Source organism: Hoplias malabaricus, chromosome 12 (assembly GCF_029633855.1).
Source record: "Hoplias malabaricus isolate fHopMal1 chromosome 12, fHopMal1.hap1, whole genome shotgun sequence".
Classification (NCBI taxonomy): Eukaryota; Metazoa; Chordata; class Actinopteri; order Characiformes; family Erythrinidae; genus Hoplias; species Hoplias malabaricus.
The window spans coordinates 38,561,389-38,578,295 of record NC_089811.1 but is presented as its reverse complement, the minus strand read 5'-3'; the positions used below and the strand labels follow the sequence as shown (position 1 = coordinate 38,578,295).

General features: G+C 40.8%; 1 protein-coding gene across 3 annotated transcripts in view; it reads right to left on the bottom strand.

Moving 5' to 3' along the window:
• The window catches only part of col18a1a (collagen type XVIII alpha 1 chain a), a 101,012-nt gene that overhangs the window by 10,393 nt on the left and 73,712 nt on the right, over positions 1–16,907 (bottom strand). For 2 of the 3 annotated variants that reach the window (XM_066686578.1, XM_066686575.1), the window contains 21 exons: positions 16,614–16,680; positions 13,255–13,382; positions 12,946–12,972; positions 11,250–11,456; positions 9,275–9,301; positions 8,661–8,723; positions 8,349–8,429; positions 8,171–8,221; positions 7,450–7,590; positions 7,238–7,300; positions 6,957–7,001; positions 4,115–4,255; positions 3,784–3,855; positions 3,586–3,612; positions 3,390–3,488; positions 2,256–2,291; positions 2,083–2,172; positions 1,669–1,689; positions 634–669; positions 466–525; positions 248–325 (listed from right to left, as the gene is read on the bottom strand). In XM_066686578.1, the coding sequence (XP_066542675.1) occupies positions 248–325; positions 466–525; positions 634–669; positions 1,669–1,689; positions 2,083–2,172; positions 2,256–2,291; positions 3,390–3,488; positions 3,586–3,612; positions 3,784–3,855; positions 4,115–4,255; positions 6,957–7,001; positions 7,238–7,300; positions 7,450–7,590; positions 8,171–8,221; positions 8,349–8,429; positions 8,661–8,723; positions 9,275–9,301; positions 11,250–11,456; positions 12,946–12,972; positions 13,255–13,382; positions 16,614–16,680 (1,560 nt within the window). The remainder of the gene's footprint in view (positions 1–247; positions 326–465; positions 526–633; positions 670–1,668; positions 1,690–2,082; positions 2,173–2,255; positions 2,292–3,389; positions 3,489–3,585; positions 3,613–3,783; positions 3,856–4,114; positions 4,256–6,956; positions 7,002–7,237; positions 7,301–7,449; positions 7,591–8,170; positions 8,222–8,348; positions 8,430–8,660; positions 8,724–9,274; positions 9,302–11,249; positions 11,457–12,945; positions 12,973–13,254; positions 13,383–16,613; positions 16,681–16,907) is intronic. The other variant, XM_066686577.1, reaches the window with a different exon arrangement.

The window sequence follows — 16,907 nt, the reverse complement described above, 5'->3', positions numbered from 1 at the left end:
GACACAGGAAGAACACACCAGCTCCTCACAGACAGTCACCCGGGAATCGAACCCACAACCTCCAGGTCCCTGGAGCTGTGTGACTGCGACACTACCTGCTGCGCCACCGTGCCGCCACATTTTAATTTTAATATTTAAAATGTTGACAACAATCACATAAGTGTAGAGTAATAAAAAGCACACAGTCAGATTTTTAAAAAATATTTATGAGGGTTTTTTTGTTTTTGTGTGTGTTTTTTTTAAATACCTTTGGACCTGCCAATCCACCAAGATAAAGAGGGCTTCCATCAGGTCCAATAACCATTCCAGGTTCTCCTTTGTCACCCTGCAAACAATGGACATGTTCAAATGGAGGGAATGAGCGGAGCAGCTTTATGAATATGAATGCAATATGTTCTTCTTGAGATATCTGTAGGTTCCTTGAAAGATGTGGGGTTTAGACTCAAATCAAACTGTGTGACTGACCTTCATACCGTAACCTGGAAAGCCAGGGTCCCCTCTCTCACCCTTCGGTCCCATTGGGCCCTTTGGCAATATAGATATTTAACATTAGGATGCATCCGACATTGTAGGTCTCTGTAGCTATGAAAGTATCATGTGCATCAAACATTCAAACAAACACACTGTACTTACAGGGAATCCTGCTTGACCAGGAACACCGGGTAGCCCCTGAAAATATCAACAATGCAGATTATTTGGATTTATTTTAAAAGATGTTTTGAAGATTTGGCCCTGAAGACACAAGAGAGCTAGGCTAGGTTTAGCAGCAAGGCATACACACATCCAGTGGGAGCCCCAGACTTATCCTTTCAGTGGCAATCAGATGCATATCACCACAGAAAATATCTGTTTTCCTCTGTTGACCATTAAGGCGTATGGACATTTGACTGTGCTGCGGTTGCAAATGCATTCTGTTTAAGAAATCATCACAAAATACTTTTTGCAGGACTTTCCTTTCAGTCTCTCTCTCTCTCTCTCTGTCTGTCTCTCTCTCTCTCTCTCTCTGTCTGTCTCTCCCTCTTTCTCTCTGTCTCTCTCTCTCTCTCTCGCTTTCTTTCTCACTCAATCTTTATCTCTATTTCCCTCATATACACATATACCAACTACATCTCTCTCATCTATCTCTTCAAAGAGTTGGGGGGGGGGGCAGTGTTGTCTACTCTCACACACACACAGACATGCACACGACACACAAACTCTCTCTCTCTCTCTCTCTCTCTCTCACATACACACACACACACACACATACACACACACACACACACACTCACACAAAAAAGAAACACCTGTTACTGCTCTTCTTTCTCATGTGGGCAACAGAAATAATAACAAGCCAAGAAATGAAATTAGTAGGTGCTCATTGGTAAAAATGATGCTGGCATTTGAATTTATTGGTAATAATAATAATAATAATAATAGTAATAATAATTCGGTAATCATATAACAGTTATGAAAGACCAGCCATGAAACAATATTTTTCTTCAACAGGAAACAGGTAACACATTTTTGAAACAATACATCATCCTGTGAAACCAGATCTCTGCTCTTTTTTTGCTCAAAACACATTACCGTGGAAACAAGTAACAGCACATTTTCTTAAATATTTATTAGACTATGCCATATTTTATTATACTGTATTATAGGACAGAACAATTAAAATGTACTTACCGGGCCTCCCACCACTGCATCCTGCCGAAAACAAACACAAGATTCATATGTCACTGTTGTACTTCAATATTATTCCACTTATAGACAAGCAATTCATTCAACTTATGTAACTGCTCCATCCAGTTAAAGGTCACCGGGTGTTTGGAGCCTTCCCAGAGTCATGGGACTGGAACATTCCCTGGGTGGGGCATCACACCCACATCCAGTCACTCACACACTTACGTCTACGGAACATTTCACTCAGCCAACACACCTGCAAACACATCTTTACAGATTGTAGGAGGAAACCCAGGCAGACACAGGGAGAACTCATTTCAGACAGTGAACCCAAGTGAGGAATGAACACAGGAGCCCAGAAATCTGGAGCTGTGTGGCAGCAGCACTGAACAAGAATAATACTGTTATATTACTTACACCATCTGAAGACTGATAGAGGATTTGTCCCGGAGGTCCAGGAGGGCCTGGTGGGCCTGGTGGGCCCATACCATCCCGACCTGGATCGCCCTATAGCGAAAACACATCGAGTCATTTAAAACACAACCAAATGAATATTAGAGAACTTTGTAAACATCCAACAGTTTACTCACTCGCTCTCCTTTGTCTCCAGGATCACCCTTGGGTCCCTGTCAGCAGAAAACACCAAACACACCAACATTAACCTGATAATATCCGGCTTGGACAAGTGGCACGATGCTAGAGGTACATAGCAATGAGAATGGTTCTGTAGCAGTTTGTTCTTTTTTTAGAAGGAAAACGAAGTAAATGGGTGGTACATCGGTGGTTGGTAAATCATAGTAAGCAATGCCACTACTCTCCAAATGACAGTTCCCAGCAAAGCTAACCACGCCATGCTCTGCATTACCATAATTAAATAATTAGACTGCAAGCATTTATCAAGAAAATACATTACATAAAGGGAGCTCCTGAAATCTAAGCTTTGGCTTTACCATCAGAAGACTGCTGATTCAAATCCAAGTGATGCCTCTGCGACCCAAGGCCATGAGTCACAATTGGCCTCAACCTCAGATTGAGTAAGATGGGCCCCTCTCACTTCCATCGCTAGCCACATCAGCATATGTAACAGATCTGGGCAGTTTGCATTCCCCTCTGAGGGACTAAACTATTCACTGGTGTGGCATCAGTGACAGTTAAAAAAAAGTGGGCTGATGGCTCTTGTCTAGAGTGAACAAGTGTTGACCTCCACCAACCCAACGCTAGTAGCATTTTGTGGTTTGTAGAGACTTACTGACTGGGGACATAAAAAAAGCTGATTATATAAATGCTATATAATATATAAATGCTGTGAAGTGTCATGTGTAACTCATTCACTGTTCACTAATTCACTCACATTTAACAATAGCTTCCCAAATGCTGCATTAGTGTTCTTTGCGTTAATGTCACTCTGTGTCCTTGTTTATCTTCACAGTCATTCTGACAGATTGCAGTACACTACAGCAAACAATGGGGACAATATGTCTTCTATTCACTTCACCATTAAAGTTACATAGGCTGAGCTGAATTATTACTGCATTGTAAAGGAAGCAAAGTGAAGAGAAATAGCACGAGTCATAACGGTCCAACCAGTTCATTTATCAAATCACCACTCAATAAATGGATTAGAGGAAAAATCATTAATCAAAGCCCCCCATCCATCACTAATGCATGTTATATGCAGAGAAATCCAGGACAGAAGCAGTGATCTTTTGAAAGTGTCTTTGTACCTGTGGTCCAGGCAATCCAGTCAGTCCTCTCTGGCCAGATCTTCCCTCAAGTCCCTCACTGCCTTTCTCTCCTTTTACACCAGGAAGGCCAGGATTGCCCTGTCCATTCAAAACAAGCACAAATAAATAGCGTTTCTCACATTCATCATTTACACATCTCAGTTATTTTAGGAAAAACGTGAAACAATGGTCTTACCGGCATACCTGGAGCACCAGCAGGACCCTGAAAATGAATCGCAGCAAACTAAGTAAATATATTCATGATAAAATGATACAGAAAACATCTGTAGATGTTTACAGTACTTTTTTACATAAAGAATCAACAATAAATGCAGTTTGACAAGGAGCACTTAAATATTCACTTGTCCAAACTTCATATTGAACTTCTACCAACCTGTACTCCTTCAGCTCCTCTGACACCAGGTGTGCTGCTAAAAACACTGACCCCAGACGCCTCCATATCATCCTGAACACACAGAGAGACCTCACTCTTATCTCAGTAAAAATCAGAGTCCCTGAAAGTACACTTTACACGCTAACGGGACGACCTCACTGGTAATAATCTTAATTCTGGAAGAAATGCTGGCACATGTCCATAAATTTTCCTCCATGATTTCCAGGGATTAACCAAATTGGGAACTGTATAATTAATAATAGCCAGATGCATTGTACTGCTTAGAATAGTGATGACATATATCTGTAGATAACATGGAACTGATACTCACAAAGCCAGCACGATAACTTGGTCCTGGAGGTCCAGGAGGTCCAGGAGATCCAGGTGGTCCAACAGGTCCCATTGGTCCAGGAAGTCCAGCAAGGCCCGGCTGCCCTGTTTTTCCAGGAAGACCAGGAGGCCCCTGAGAACCCTAAAGAAATGCGATAAGTAAGAATTTGGGTTTTCAGCTTGGAAATACTGCTGTTAATGATAATGAAAAAAAAGGATATTAATCAGAAATATGCAAAAAGTGTATCTAGAATAATGACTAAAGATGACTGCGTTGTATCAAGTATGTTTTAACAAAATTGGAATCCAAAGTCCTTTGTGTTTTAAAAGCAATTAATTTCAAAGCTCCTACACCTAGTAATTTGTTTTATTTAAATATATACTGCACCAACATTCTTTATACAGTGCTGTATGTTTTAGAGATATGGAAATAATTCCAATGAAATGCATTACATACTTGCTCATACAGCTCATACATTAAAATAAAATATTATCTGTTATTCCAAAATTTCATTAAACAGTTAAAGTGCAAAGGTATTCAGAGAGGTTTGATATGAAATGGTGCACTGTAGAGAAACTAACTGATATAAAATCATGGTAGTGGTGATAGAAACCTGAGTTCTTTCACTGAAAGCTATAGCTTTTCATGATGATGTCTGAGGAATTGCTACTTGCTTCTTTTTGTTTTTCAGATTTACAACTATTTCACTATTATCATCTCCACATGTGGGCGGCACGGTGGCGCAGCAGGTACAGCTCCAGAGACCTAGAGTTTGTGGGCTCAAGTCCTGGTCGAGTTTGGTGTGCACTCCCTGTGTTTGCGAGGGTTTCCTCCGGGTGACTGTCTGTGAGGAGTGTGGTGTGTTCTCCCTGTGTCTGCGTGGGTTTCCTCCGGGTGACTGTCTGTGAGGAGTGTGGTGTGTTCTCCCTGTGTCTGCGTGGGTTTCCTCCGGGTGACTGTCTGTGAGGAGTGTGGTGTGTTCTTCCTGTGTCTGAGTGGGTTTCCTCCGGGTGACTGTCTGTGAGGAGTGTGGTGTGTTCTCCCTGTGTCTGCGTGGGTTTCCTCCGGGTGCTCCGGTTTCCTCCCACAGTCCAAAAACACACGTTGGTAGGTGGATTGGAGACTGAAAAGTGTCCGTAGGTGTGAGTGTGTGAGTGAATGTGTGAGTGTGTGTCACCCTGTGAAGGAGTGGTGCCCCCTTCAGGGTGTGTTTCTGCCTTGCACCCAGTGATTCCAGGTAGGCTCTGGACCCACCAATGAATATCCACATGAATACACATGTATGTTTAAAGGTTGTTTTTGATAGTAAATAAAATATTTGGATTACATCATGACTCCTGACTGTTCACCACCTCTTTAAGTTTATATAAGACACACCATTTAGTATCAGATCAATTTGACTGAAACAAATTATACAGAAAATAAGAGAAATGTACAGGAATCATCTTTAATGGAGAAATGAAGAAGATGGGAAGTGAGAGACATGAAAATGAATAAAACTGAGAACAATGGCACAAGAAAGCAACGGAATAGGAGCAAACGCCACTCAAACGATGCAGAATCCTGTCATACCACACAATGTCACAGATGAATACTAAACAAAACCACAAGGCAGAAAATGAACATAGAAGTGATCAGCATCATGACCACAACCACAGCCACATTCCACTCTGCTCACAATTAATAACACAGCATGACAATATTAACAGCATTTGCATGAACATCCAAGATGCTACAAAGTACTGCTCCCTCAGGCTCAGAGCCCTTCTACCTGCTATGCTGAAGTGTTTATCAGTGGAGGACGAAGAGAAGAAAGGGAAGAGCTCAAAGAGAGGCCGGAAAGTAGAGGCCTTGCTAAAGAAAACACACACAGAGGAAAATCTTGAACGACCAGACATCAGTGAGGGCTGACAAGTAGAGAGGATGTTATTAGGGAAAAAAAACAACCAAAATGTTTGCCTTTAAGCCCAAGCATGAGATCTCTCATGTCCCTCCATCTAACAGCACTGTGCAAGAGCCAAAGAGCACCCTTTTCTTTATGTTTATTTCAAGTCTAATTGCCATGAAGTATGTTACTGATTTTACATAAAATAATGCTAATGAGTGCAGACATGAGATTAAACATAGGTCTTCAAAACTGCAGTTTAAAAGTAATCAAAATAAATAGGCAAAATGGACCCCTAATAACCACACAAGACCATACACTGTCATCATCAAATAAGCAGTAATTAAAGCTTTCATTTTTGAGATGGGAAAGAAAATCAAGTTCAACTCTTGCTTCAGATATAAACAAATCTCCAGTGTTTCTCTCCATTCTTTCACTATTAAAATATCATTGAATGCATTTTGTGTTACCTGGACTATAATAAGAATAAAACGCAGCCAACGTTTAAGACTGGGCACTGCATGGAAAAACATTCCTGCACAGTTCTTAAACCTGAAAAGTATGGGAGCGTAATAAAGGTGTAATAAAGGTGAAGCCTTGGCATTGAAGGTAAAGAAATTAGCAACATTTTTATTTTTTAATTTTTCTAAAATGTAATTTTATAATACAGATTCGTTGTTGAGATTTCTGCGTGTTTCCTGTTGAGTATTGTTTTTAAAACTTGCTTGCACCATTGGCATTTCAACGAGAAATAAAAGAAGTGTGGTCTGTAACATTTGCACCGTGTTATATGAGGAAAGATAAACAACATACACATGATTCCCTACGACTCTGTGAGTGAATAGTGCACTCAAACACTAATTATTAATGTATTGTCTGAGTGCATTCGTACCACAAAGTGTTTCATGAGTTTGCATCAGAATGTGTGCATCTGTGTGTTTGTGTGTGTACGCTAACCTTTTCTCCCACTGCACCAGGTAGGCCGAGCTCACCAGCGTCACCCTGCCGAGTGCAACATGAATGTGTTTAATATCTCACACATGACTGACACTTCAGTGGCCTCTCAGGAGCAGAATTAGGCCTGTCATGCATTTCCAAATCCCATATAGGATTACCATCATCGAGTCTATTTTTTGACATGCAAATTCCTCTTATCCAAAGAAACTAATGGATGTGAACCCACAGCTCTTCAAGAACTAGTAGGGGGGCCGGGGATTAAGGTGTTAATCCACTCCTACCTTCTCTCCTCTGGGGCCAGGCTGGCCTGGTTTGCCATCAATACCCGGTGGTCCAGCAGGCCCCTGTAGGATAGAACACACAGCCATTTTAAACAGAGGGCGCTGCATATCTGCATATGGGGCAATGTACAATGTAACTGTCTAACAACACTTGAGATAAAGTGCACTGCAAGCTGAAATAGAGCAAAATGTGATATTTCTGAAGGACCTACTTGTTTTCCCGGAGCTCCGTTCTGTCCTGGTGGTCCAGGGGGCCCAAAGCCAGCAGATCCAGCAGACACCGAACCGTTGCCAGGGCCTGCAGGTCCAGGTGGTCCTGGTGGCCCAGGTGGACCAGGGAGGCCGGGCAACCCCTATTGGACAACGGTGAGAAAAAAATGAAATTCATAATGAAGATTTGAAAATAGACAGATAGACAGATGGTGCAAAGAGAGACATTAGGAGGTCTGTCCTTGGTTCATTGTTTGTAATGTGCTCTCTTCCCCCACGGCACTATTATTACTGAGACATCACGTCCTGTGTTTGGTTCATTCAAGACTTTGGTTTGTATTGCGTTCACACTTGAGACGTACAGCACCAGGTCCATTTGTTTGGATACGTGAGTTGGTGCGTTCAGAGGTGAGCGTTCACATTAACAGAGCCAGGAACACACCCCAGAAGTCTCGACGTTAAGGACCAAAACTGGGAGGCATAATAACTAAGGTACTGAAACACTTGGGCACGTGATTTTATTGACAACTCTGATACTCCTTGGGTTGGTTTCCAAGACAGGGATTTAGCTAAGTCCTGGAGAGTAATTCCTTTTCAGTGGAGAGTTGTAATTCACAATAATGTTTAGTCCAGGACTAAGCCTAATTCCTGTCTGGGAAACAGTCTGGGAGCCTTGGAGACAATAATCTAATCATGTGCTAATAACTGCAAACACTAACTTACCCGCAAGCTCTCCAGATCTCCAAAGCCAGAGCTCTCCATGTCCACAAATGTCTAAGAGCAAAAGATACAAAATTCATCATGCAATGTTTCTACTGTCTATTTTTTTTCTAAAAGTTCATCGTATGCAGCAGAAATCAACGATCATCACAGAGATCTGCACTCTCTGCAAGTAACTCACAGACGAGCGAGATGATGGTCCTGGGGGTCCTGGAGGCCCTGGTGGTCCCCTGGGTCCTGGATGACCTTCACCTCTGTCACCCTGAATGTGTGATAATACTCAGTCATTAAAGTACTTACTCCATTCATTAATTAGAAACTACTTCAATTACCAGGATAGTTTTTGGTACTCCAACAACAAAGGCATATGAGAAATAATAACAACCCTTTGCCATTATAACTAGTCTCCATACACAGAAGGTGCCATGGCTATGCTTTAGAAAATCTAGAGTAGGCATTAAAAACGTGATTATTAATGAATCCTCATACTCACTTTTTCACCTCTAAGTCCAGGGTCTCCTGGGGTTCCTGGGAAACCTGGGGTTCCAGGTGGACCCTATAATTTACAAAAGAAAGTATGAGCGAGTGTGACATATTTGCTTTTATTGCCTTGATTATGGAAGTGAATGCAGTCCATAATGAAAATATCCCAAATACTGTAATAAAGGAGAATAGAGTTTTAGAATTTAGTTTGCCAAACAGAAACATGTCAGTAGGTTAAAAGCAGCACCATGATATTACTGGTTAATCATGATCATTTCCCCCATGCCAAACGTGAGCACAATCATGGAGGACCACAGCACTGAACAGTGGGTGATTACCTTGTTTCAGAAGCTGCTATCAGCTAGTTATCAAGCCTCTGAGTTAAATCTGTTGCAGTACAGCAGTTACTGTGCAATGCTGTGGCCCTTCTGTGCTGTGTGCCTTTGACTGTATAACACCTCTAGCCTTACACAGTGTAAAGTATAGCCAGGAGGAAAAGGATACATGGAAAATGGATGAGATAGAATAAGAAGACAGTCATTTGAACACAGAGAAATGCACTTGACCCCACGTCCACATTGTTTAAATGTTCCATTATGGAATGCATTACTCAGGAGAACTTACAGCTTTTCCATCTTCTCCAGGGTCACCCTATAAAAGCACAGAGGGAGGAATATTTATATGGCGCATTTGTCCAGATATGACCAATGGTGTCTAAGCTGGCCCATGCATTATGCTCCACGTCTCAAGGGCAGAATACAATGTACCTCACTGACACGCACTTACAGTTACATTAATTGCATTCGCTGGGCATGACACCATAGAGCACTGACATGGGCACTGCCCTCTGAACGACATTAATGAATGAGCTGTGCATATAGCGCTGCGTATTACACGCACACAGAGCTGTATCATGTATAAAGGCCTTAACATTCTAGTAAAGTGGCTATTATTCTCGGCCAGTGTTCTTCACACAAGTCCAGGAGGCCACAGCACACATTTTCCCGAACCAATGACAGAGATTCAGGTAAAGAAGAGCTTGGTAAACCCTGAATCTAAAGGACTACTATCAGAACGTCACTCACAGATCCTCTCCAATGAAAGTCAAGTTTTCAACCTTGTAAATATGTCATTGTTGTATTGGTTACACATAAGAGGATGTATCATGAGTAAAAAAAAGGAAAGAAAGCCAGTGCAATGGCTAAGCGTTTTCACTCTGGAACTGCAGTGTTCCAAAGACAGTCTCAAATGCACTGAGACTGAATGGGACTGAATGTATATTCACATGTCTGCATATAGACTGCTTACCTAACCCATTTAAAGCATTAGACAATGTTTTCTTGAACAGAGATGAGTTTTTAGAGGTTTATTCGATGGCCAAAGAGGAATTTAAACTCTTGTTTAGATTTAAATCAACAAACTAGGTGTGAACAATGGTAAACCATCATCTTCCTTTATAAGAAGATGTTCTCCTCAGTTATTATTCATGAAACTACTGCTTTTGAAACTAGTTTGCCATTCTTTTTTGCTTTTATGCTTCTGCCTTTTATATTCGTCACCTTACCTCTATACGGTGTGAACAATATTTTATAAATGCCGGTTGTCAGTAAAGAAATGTTTAACATTATCTATTCACCTTTCATCTATTTAACTCTAAACGATAACAGAATCTACAAACACCATTTCCAGGAAAGCTAGAACATGTTCTAAATTTAAATATGTAACTGTTTAAATTCACTCCAACTTTTATTTAACAGACAAAAGGACAATGAAAAGATTAGATAAGAAAAGATCATCATTTAAATTGAAGACACAAACTGTTGCAGTTTTGCAAGTGGAGATTTTCCCATTCCTGCGGCACACAAGGCTTACGCTGTTCAACAGCTTATGTTAGACATAGTCTGAAGCTGAGGAAGGACAATCAAGCACATGCACTCTATATCTACGAGGCTTTGCTGTGGTAATTTGTGCAGAATGAGGCCTGGCATTTTCCTGCTGAAATAAATATGGAGTTCCTGGGAAACAAACGTCATCTTGACAATATAAGCATCCGTACAGTATAGCTGCAGATCACCCATATTGTGGGCTCTGATGCACCCCATGCCGTCACAGACGCTGGTTTTTGTCCAAAACAGTCTGGATGGTCTTTGGCACATTAAATCTGACGTTCATGTTTTCTAAAAACGAATTGAAAATGGACTTGTCTGACCACAGAACACATTTCCACTGTCGTTCAGTCCATTTCACGGGACTTAGGGCCCTGAGAGCTTTGTTCCAAAGTTTGTGCTAAACATGTAAATGTAGTTTTCTCTTTGCTTTATATATTTTCATGTTGCATTCTTCATGCAGCGACAGTGTGTTAAGTGACAGTGATTTTGTTGGTGCTCTTGATGAACTCAACTGTTACCAGGACATGTTTTCTTTGTATATTTATCAGTTAAATTAAATGTTCAAGTGATTTCACACATTACAATATTTATTTTTTCTTCATTTTTACAAAATGTCCCAGCATTTCTGGAAATGTGTTTGTAATTATGATGAGGATTTGAGTAAAGAAATTGCATAATAATAAAATTAAGAGTATTCAGGAGCTACTCACGGGTTCTCCATCAGCTCCAGGAGGTCCAGCAGGTCCAGCAGGTCCTTGTGGGCCTGCTGGTCCCCTGGGTCCTGCAACTCTCTGTACAACAGATCCATCTCCTCTATCCACGACTTCAGCACTGGGGCCAGGGGAACCGGGAGGGCCAGGTGGGCCGGGAGGTCCTTGGTCACCCTTTGCTCCAGGATAACCAAAACCTGCAGCACCCTGAAGGGATCAGGAACTTCAGTTAGGCAATAGAGACACTAGTGTTTGTGGAACGATGTACTGGTACAAAGTAAAGGTCAGTCTTTGGGCAATGGTTTTAATAAAATGAAAATGACTAAAGAGACTTTGGGGAAAAAAAAAGAAAGAAGATTATAAATATATACACAGCTTACACGTGGTAGAGTTTATAAATCAGATATCACACTTCATTTATTTTTCAATAAAAACTGCTATAAAATATTTAAAATCAATCAGCACTGCTTTAGCTGATGGGGCAGTTTTCTTGATGGCTTTTTTTTTAACTAAATATTATGACATTTTTTTACACAAATTTTCTTCAACTTTATTTTTGCCGGACCTCCTACCGGGGTGGCCTAGAAGAGGCATTTTCACTTACTGACAGACTGAGTGACTGACTCCTAATGTTGAAAGGTGCATGTGCGTGTAGGAACTGTTAGTTCAGCTGTATTTCACAGAGAGAACTGAAGGTGGTGCTACTACATCATCTGTTGTTAGTTAAGCTGTATTTCACATTCCAGTTCATGAACTAAATTTGGAGCCGTTCGGCGTGTTTCCCAGAAAAATCAGTTCCCAGCTGGAACCAAAGAGCAGTAGGTTCTTCAGCACGAGCCATGACTGAATAATAGGAAATAAGACGGGAACATGCTTCGTTTGTGTGTGTTTCTGGGGCTGTGTTTGGCCAGAGCCTCGGTTCGGTGTTGGTTAGTTCACAAGCTCAGCAGGACGCCTCTGAACACTGCAACATTTACACAGTGTTATATCTCACAGAGAGAGGAGCACTGCTGAGTTTGACTCATTTCACCTGAGTGTGGGTCTTTGACTGAAATAGTGTAAAGGGAAGTGGTGGGGGGACATTTTGTGGCGTCAGTGTGTTTATAAAACTCCAAACAACAGCCTCCTTAAACTTCACCTGCTTTCACTTGTTTCACTGAATAAATAAGTAACTGTTAATTCTTAAAATCAACACAATGTTCTTGGTCTTTGTTCTTTGGTGGTGGATCGTCTACTGTTTATTTTTAAATAAAATGAAGGAGAAAAACACTGATGACAGTGTTGTATTTTATGAACGAAACGCTGTGCTCCTTTTTTCATTTCTGCATTTATTACCTGCTCCATATTTTCTGTACAACACACTCACAGAATAAACACCACATGGAAACACAGACAAGGGGGTGTTATTTGGGCTTTTCCTGTTTTTGAAATGCCACAACACCTCTGTAACAACAGCTCTATGGCTAATGGAGATCCGGCTACACTAGACTTGCCTATTCTTTTTGCTCTTGTTCCTAACCCAAGTGGGTTAATTTTGTATCTACGCTCAACAAATCAACAGCAAAGAGTGGTCTGTGACTGTTGTACAGTATCTAAACGAGGCTACAAAGAATATGAACATTAGAAGATACACAAAGTTACTTTTATGAGGGTAATGTTCACACTGGGGTTATGTAAGATGATAATCATAACATACCTTCATTCCTTTTTCTCCTGGACTGCCCTGGGAACATACATACAAAAGATAAATGTCTATCTGCATCAAGGCCAGTACCACGGCAGAAACATCAACACTCTGACTTCCCATGTTTGAGTTTAATCCTTGAAGAGCATTTCTGAGTCTTGGGGAATGAAAACATTAATACAAGTGGTCTTTTATCCCCTGGTGTGGTCTAACCTTCACTGAATCTACTTCAAACATTGATGCACACTGTATTACAACTGCGTGAAGCACACACTTCGATGTGTAACATTTTTAAATAGCACAGTAAATACTTAAACATACTTTGTCTCCTTTGGAGCCTCCAGATACTGTCCTGGACCCAGCATCTCCCTTGGGTCCCTCAGGGCCACGATCTCCTTTGGCTCCTTTCTCTCCTTTGTCCCCTTTCTCTCCTCTAGCACCGATTGGGCCTGTAAATCAGCTACAGTTAGCTTCAGTGTTAAGTGTTGCTTATGATAGAAATGCAGTTGGCCCATAAACGTCTGTAGAACACAAGGAAAACATGCCCCATCTTCATCAAAATTTCCTCTGAAATGAATCTTCTCAGCGAAATAAACAGGCCATGCTCCATTCAGGCCCGAAGTCATCATATTCCTCAAGGAAAATTATGTAAATGATGTTAATGTTGCTAATGATGAATAAAAGCCACACACAAATAGATGTTGAACAGTGCAGTGAAACTTTGACTTATGAGTGAATCAATGAGCCGTCGCTCTGTTGATGCTTTGCTTTATGACGTGAGCTGAGATTTGAGTTACGAGCGAGTGACCTTACGTCACCTGCCACTAGGTGGCCAAGTGAGCGTTCAGTTCACTTGATCTTGCTGTACATCTGTCACATTGCTGTTTTTGTAGCATTAAGTGTGTAGCGAGTAAGTGAAGTTAAGCGAGAGAGCACAAAAAGAAAAACTCCCTCTAACCTCCTCCTCCGATCTCCTCCACCTCCCCCAGCGTCTTCCTCTGATCTTCAAGTTTAATACACTTACTACAACCTGTTTATTTCTGTACATTCCCTTTTATTATGTATTATTATGTTTTATACATCATTTGTCATTTATAAAGTGATTTTTTCTTATTTAAAAAGTGGTTTTTGGGGCTGAAACGGATTAATAGCATTTCAATTCATTTTAAAGGGGAAATTGAATTTGATTTGCGAGCAAATTGAGTTACGAGCTCGGTCACAGAACGAATTAAACTCGTAAGTCAAGGTGTTACTGCACATTTACATGACTCCAATCAAGCTAACAGGTCTAATTTGGGTTTCATTCATAATTACAAACATTAACATTCTTGGGTGAAATATTCCTCTAAGAAATACACAATGGCAGAAGCTCAAAGCTGCACCATCAGCACATTTTCAAAACTGCATTAAAGAGAATCCCACCATTTTCTACAGGCATTTCTGCATAACTAATTCATAGAAATGTTGAATAGAATTACTCCACTCCTGAGAAACCAGTTTCTATCTGTGTGTGGAAGGAGCCACTTGGCTACAGCTTTTATTGTTTATAATCATACACAGGTCTTATAACGATTCCGATTCCTTACAAAAGTATTATAGTTTTTAAATAAAGTCTGGGTTTAATCACTTTGTATCACTGACATCATTGATGTAGAGAAATAAAGTCTACTCATCAGTGCCCACTTAATGAATAATAAGGCAGGAACACACCCTGCAGGAGGCGCCAGTCCTTCACAGGGCAACACACACACACACACACTTGAACCCACAACTTCCAGAACCCAATCACATTACTCCAGTGTGATCCTCTGTGTGTGAATGTGTTTAACTTTGTCCAAGTCTCTCCTCGTGGAGTGTGTATTATTTGAGGTGATCATCCAGTGCCTAGTTTTAGTGGTGAATCAATAATGATTTTAAGTAATGTGTGATGTGGATTTAACAAATTCATGTAAATCAAGGAGAATCTGAACAAAACACTGTTCTTCAAACTCACTCTCACCCACTGCTTTATAGAGAAACATTATCTTATATTTCTGATGTGTTTTATATAATTATTAGTCTGTGTTTACTGTGATTATATAGAACTTTATACCAGCCCCACACTCACTGAGGCCCTATCTTAGGGCCTCAGACTTCTGCACAATTCTGGTAAATAAAACAGCTACATTTACATGTTTCAACCTCTGATATATTTAATTAAAAAACAAAACAAAAACAACTTTCATCACACTACTCTAGAAGACTTCTTCTCAGCCATTGTGTATGCAGAAATAAAATGGAAACCAGTGGAATTCTCATCTAATGACATAAGAGCATAGCAATGCTGCGTTTACATGCAATCTGTAAAATATCTGTAACAACATCTTGTACGTGGTCCCAGCACTTCGTCTCCCCTAGAAGCAACGGACTCTCCTGAAGCTCTAAAAGCTTTATACCAGCATTTCATGCACAGCATCTTGGAGGTAAATCTGCTGGAGAGCACAGAGCAGCCTTGCCCTTCATGCTCTGTAACCCACCTTGAATTCCAGGAGCCACAGGCCTGAGCTCCACAGTGTAATGTACTTCATCACCCGAGCCTGAAACCCTTCGAACATCACCACTAGTAATGGATGCATCAAGCGAGCCTGAGACTGAGCCAGAAGTTCCTCTCGAATCGGTAGAAATGACAGTTCGTCTGCCACTGTCCTCAGATGAAAACAATGTTTGTCTGCCATCAGCTGAACTAGATGTTTGTCTAGAACCATCAGAGGAGCTGGAGGTTCTTCGAGAACCATCAGAGGAGCTGGAGGTTCTTCGAGAACCATCAGAGGAGCTGGAGGTTCTTCGAGAACCATCAGAAGAGCCGGAAATCCGTCCAGAATAGTCATGTGAGCCAGAACTTTGGTGAGAACCATCATGTGAGCCAGATGTTCGTCTAGAGTCACCATACGAGCCAGAAGTTCGTTCAAAATCGCCATATGAGCCAGATGTTCCTCGTGAATCATCATATGAGCCAGATAATCGTCCAGAACCATCAACTGAGCCTGATGTTCATTGAAAATTATTATCTGAGCCTTTAACTTTTACTAATCTTTAGATTAAAATCATTTCATTACTCTGATAGTTCAACCTTGGTACAATATTTACTGAATGTAGGGTCATATATATACTACTACACTATGTATATTGCCAAAATAACATAATTTCTAAAACAATATACACTATAATGACTGTAAATTTTACAAACCTTTAGCATATCTGAGAATGTGTTCCATTATTAAATTAACACTGTTATAGTCCAGCGTCAGTGGAGGCTTGTGAGTTGTAGAAGATGCCATTGCCACTAGAGGGAGCTAAACACTGAAAGATGCTCTACATAAGCAGTCACAGCAAGCCTGAGACCTGGGTTTGCCCATCATTTAAAATGAACAGAAACACTGAAGCTCCTATTTCTCTGACAAAGCTATAATTAGTAACAGTTCAGACAAATAGCATCAGAAACTCAGCATGATTTGACCTGCAACTTACTGCATCCATTTTGCCTGGCAACATAATACACCTCAGTGTAGTAAAATGCAATATCATGGAAACGTTTAAAACCCTTTTTTTGCGGTGTGCATAATATGGAATAAATGTAAATACAGTTTAGAACAGTAATGTTGCTGAAAACCGTATAAAAGCTGGGGCAAAAAAACCCTCACCTGTCTGTATCTCCTTGCTCACAGTCACTGGGGGCACCTGAATTGGTCTGAGAGAGGGGGGTGTGGTCTGTATGGATACAGAGAGAGAGAGAGAGAGAGAGAGAGAGAGAGAGAGAGAGAGAGAGAGAGACAGAAAGTTCAGTGGACAGTGGAAAAATGCCAAAGTTTGCCAGTTAAATTTTTTTCAACATCTGGGGGTATTTTTCACTTAAATATTTCTACTGTCCGTATTATAAGCACCTGCCATATAGATGCACTTACACAGCCCACCTACTCCCTCACAAATGGAAACAA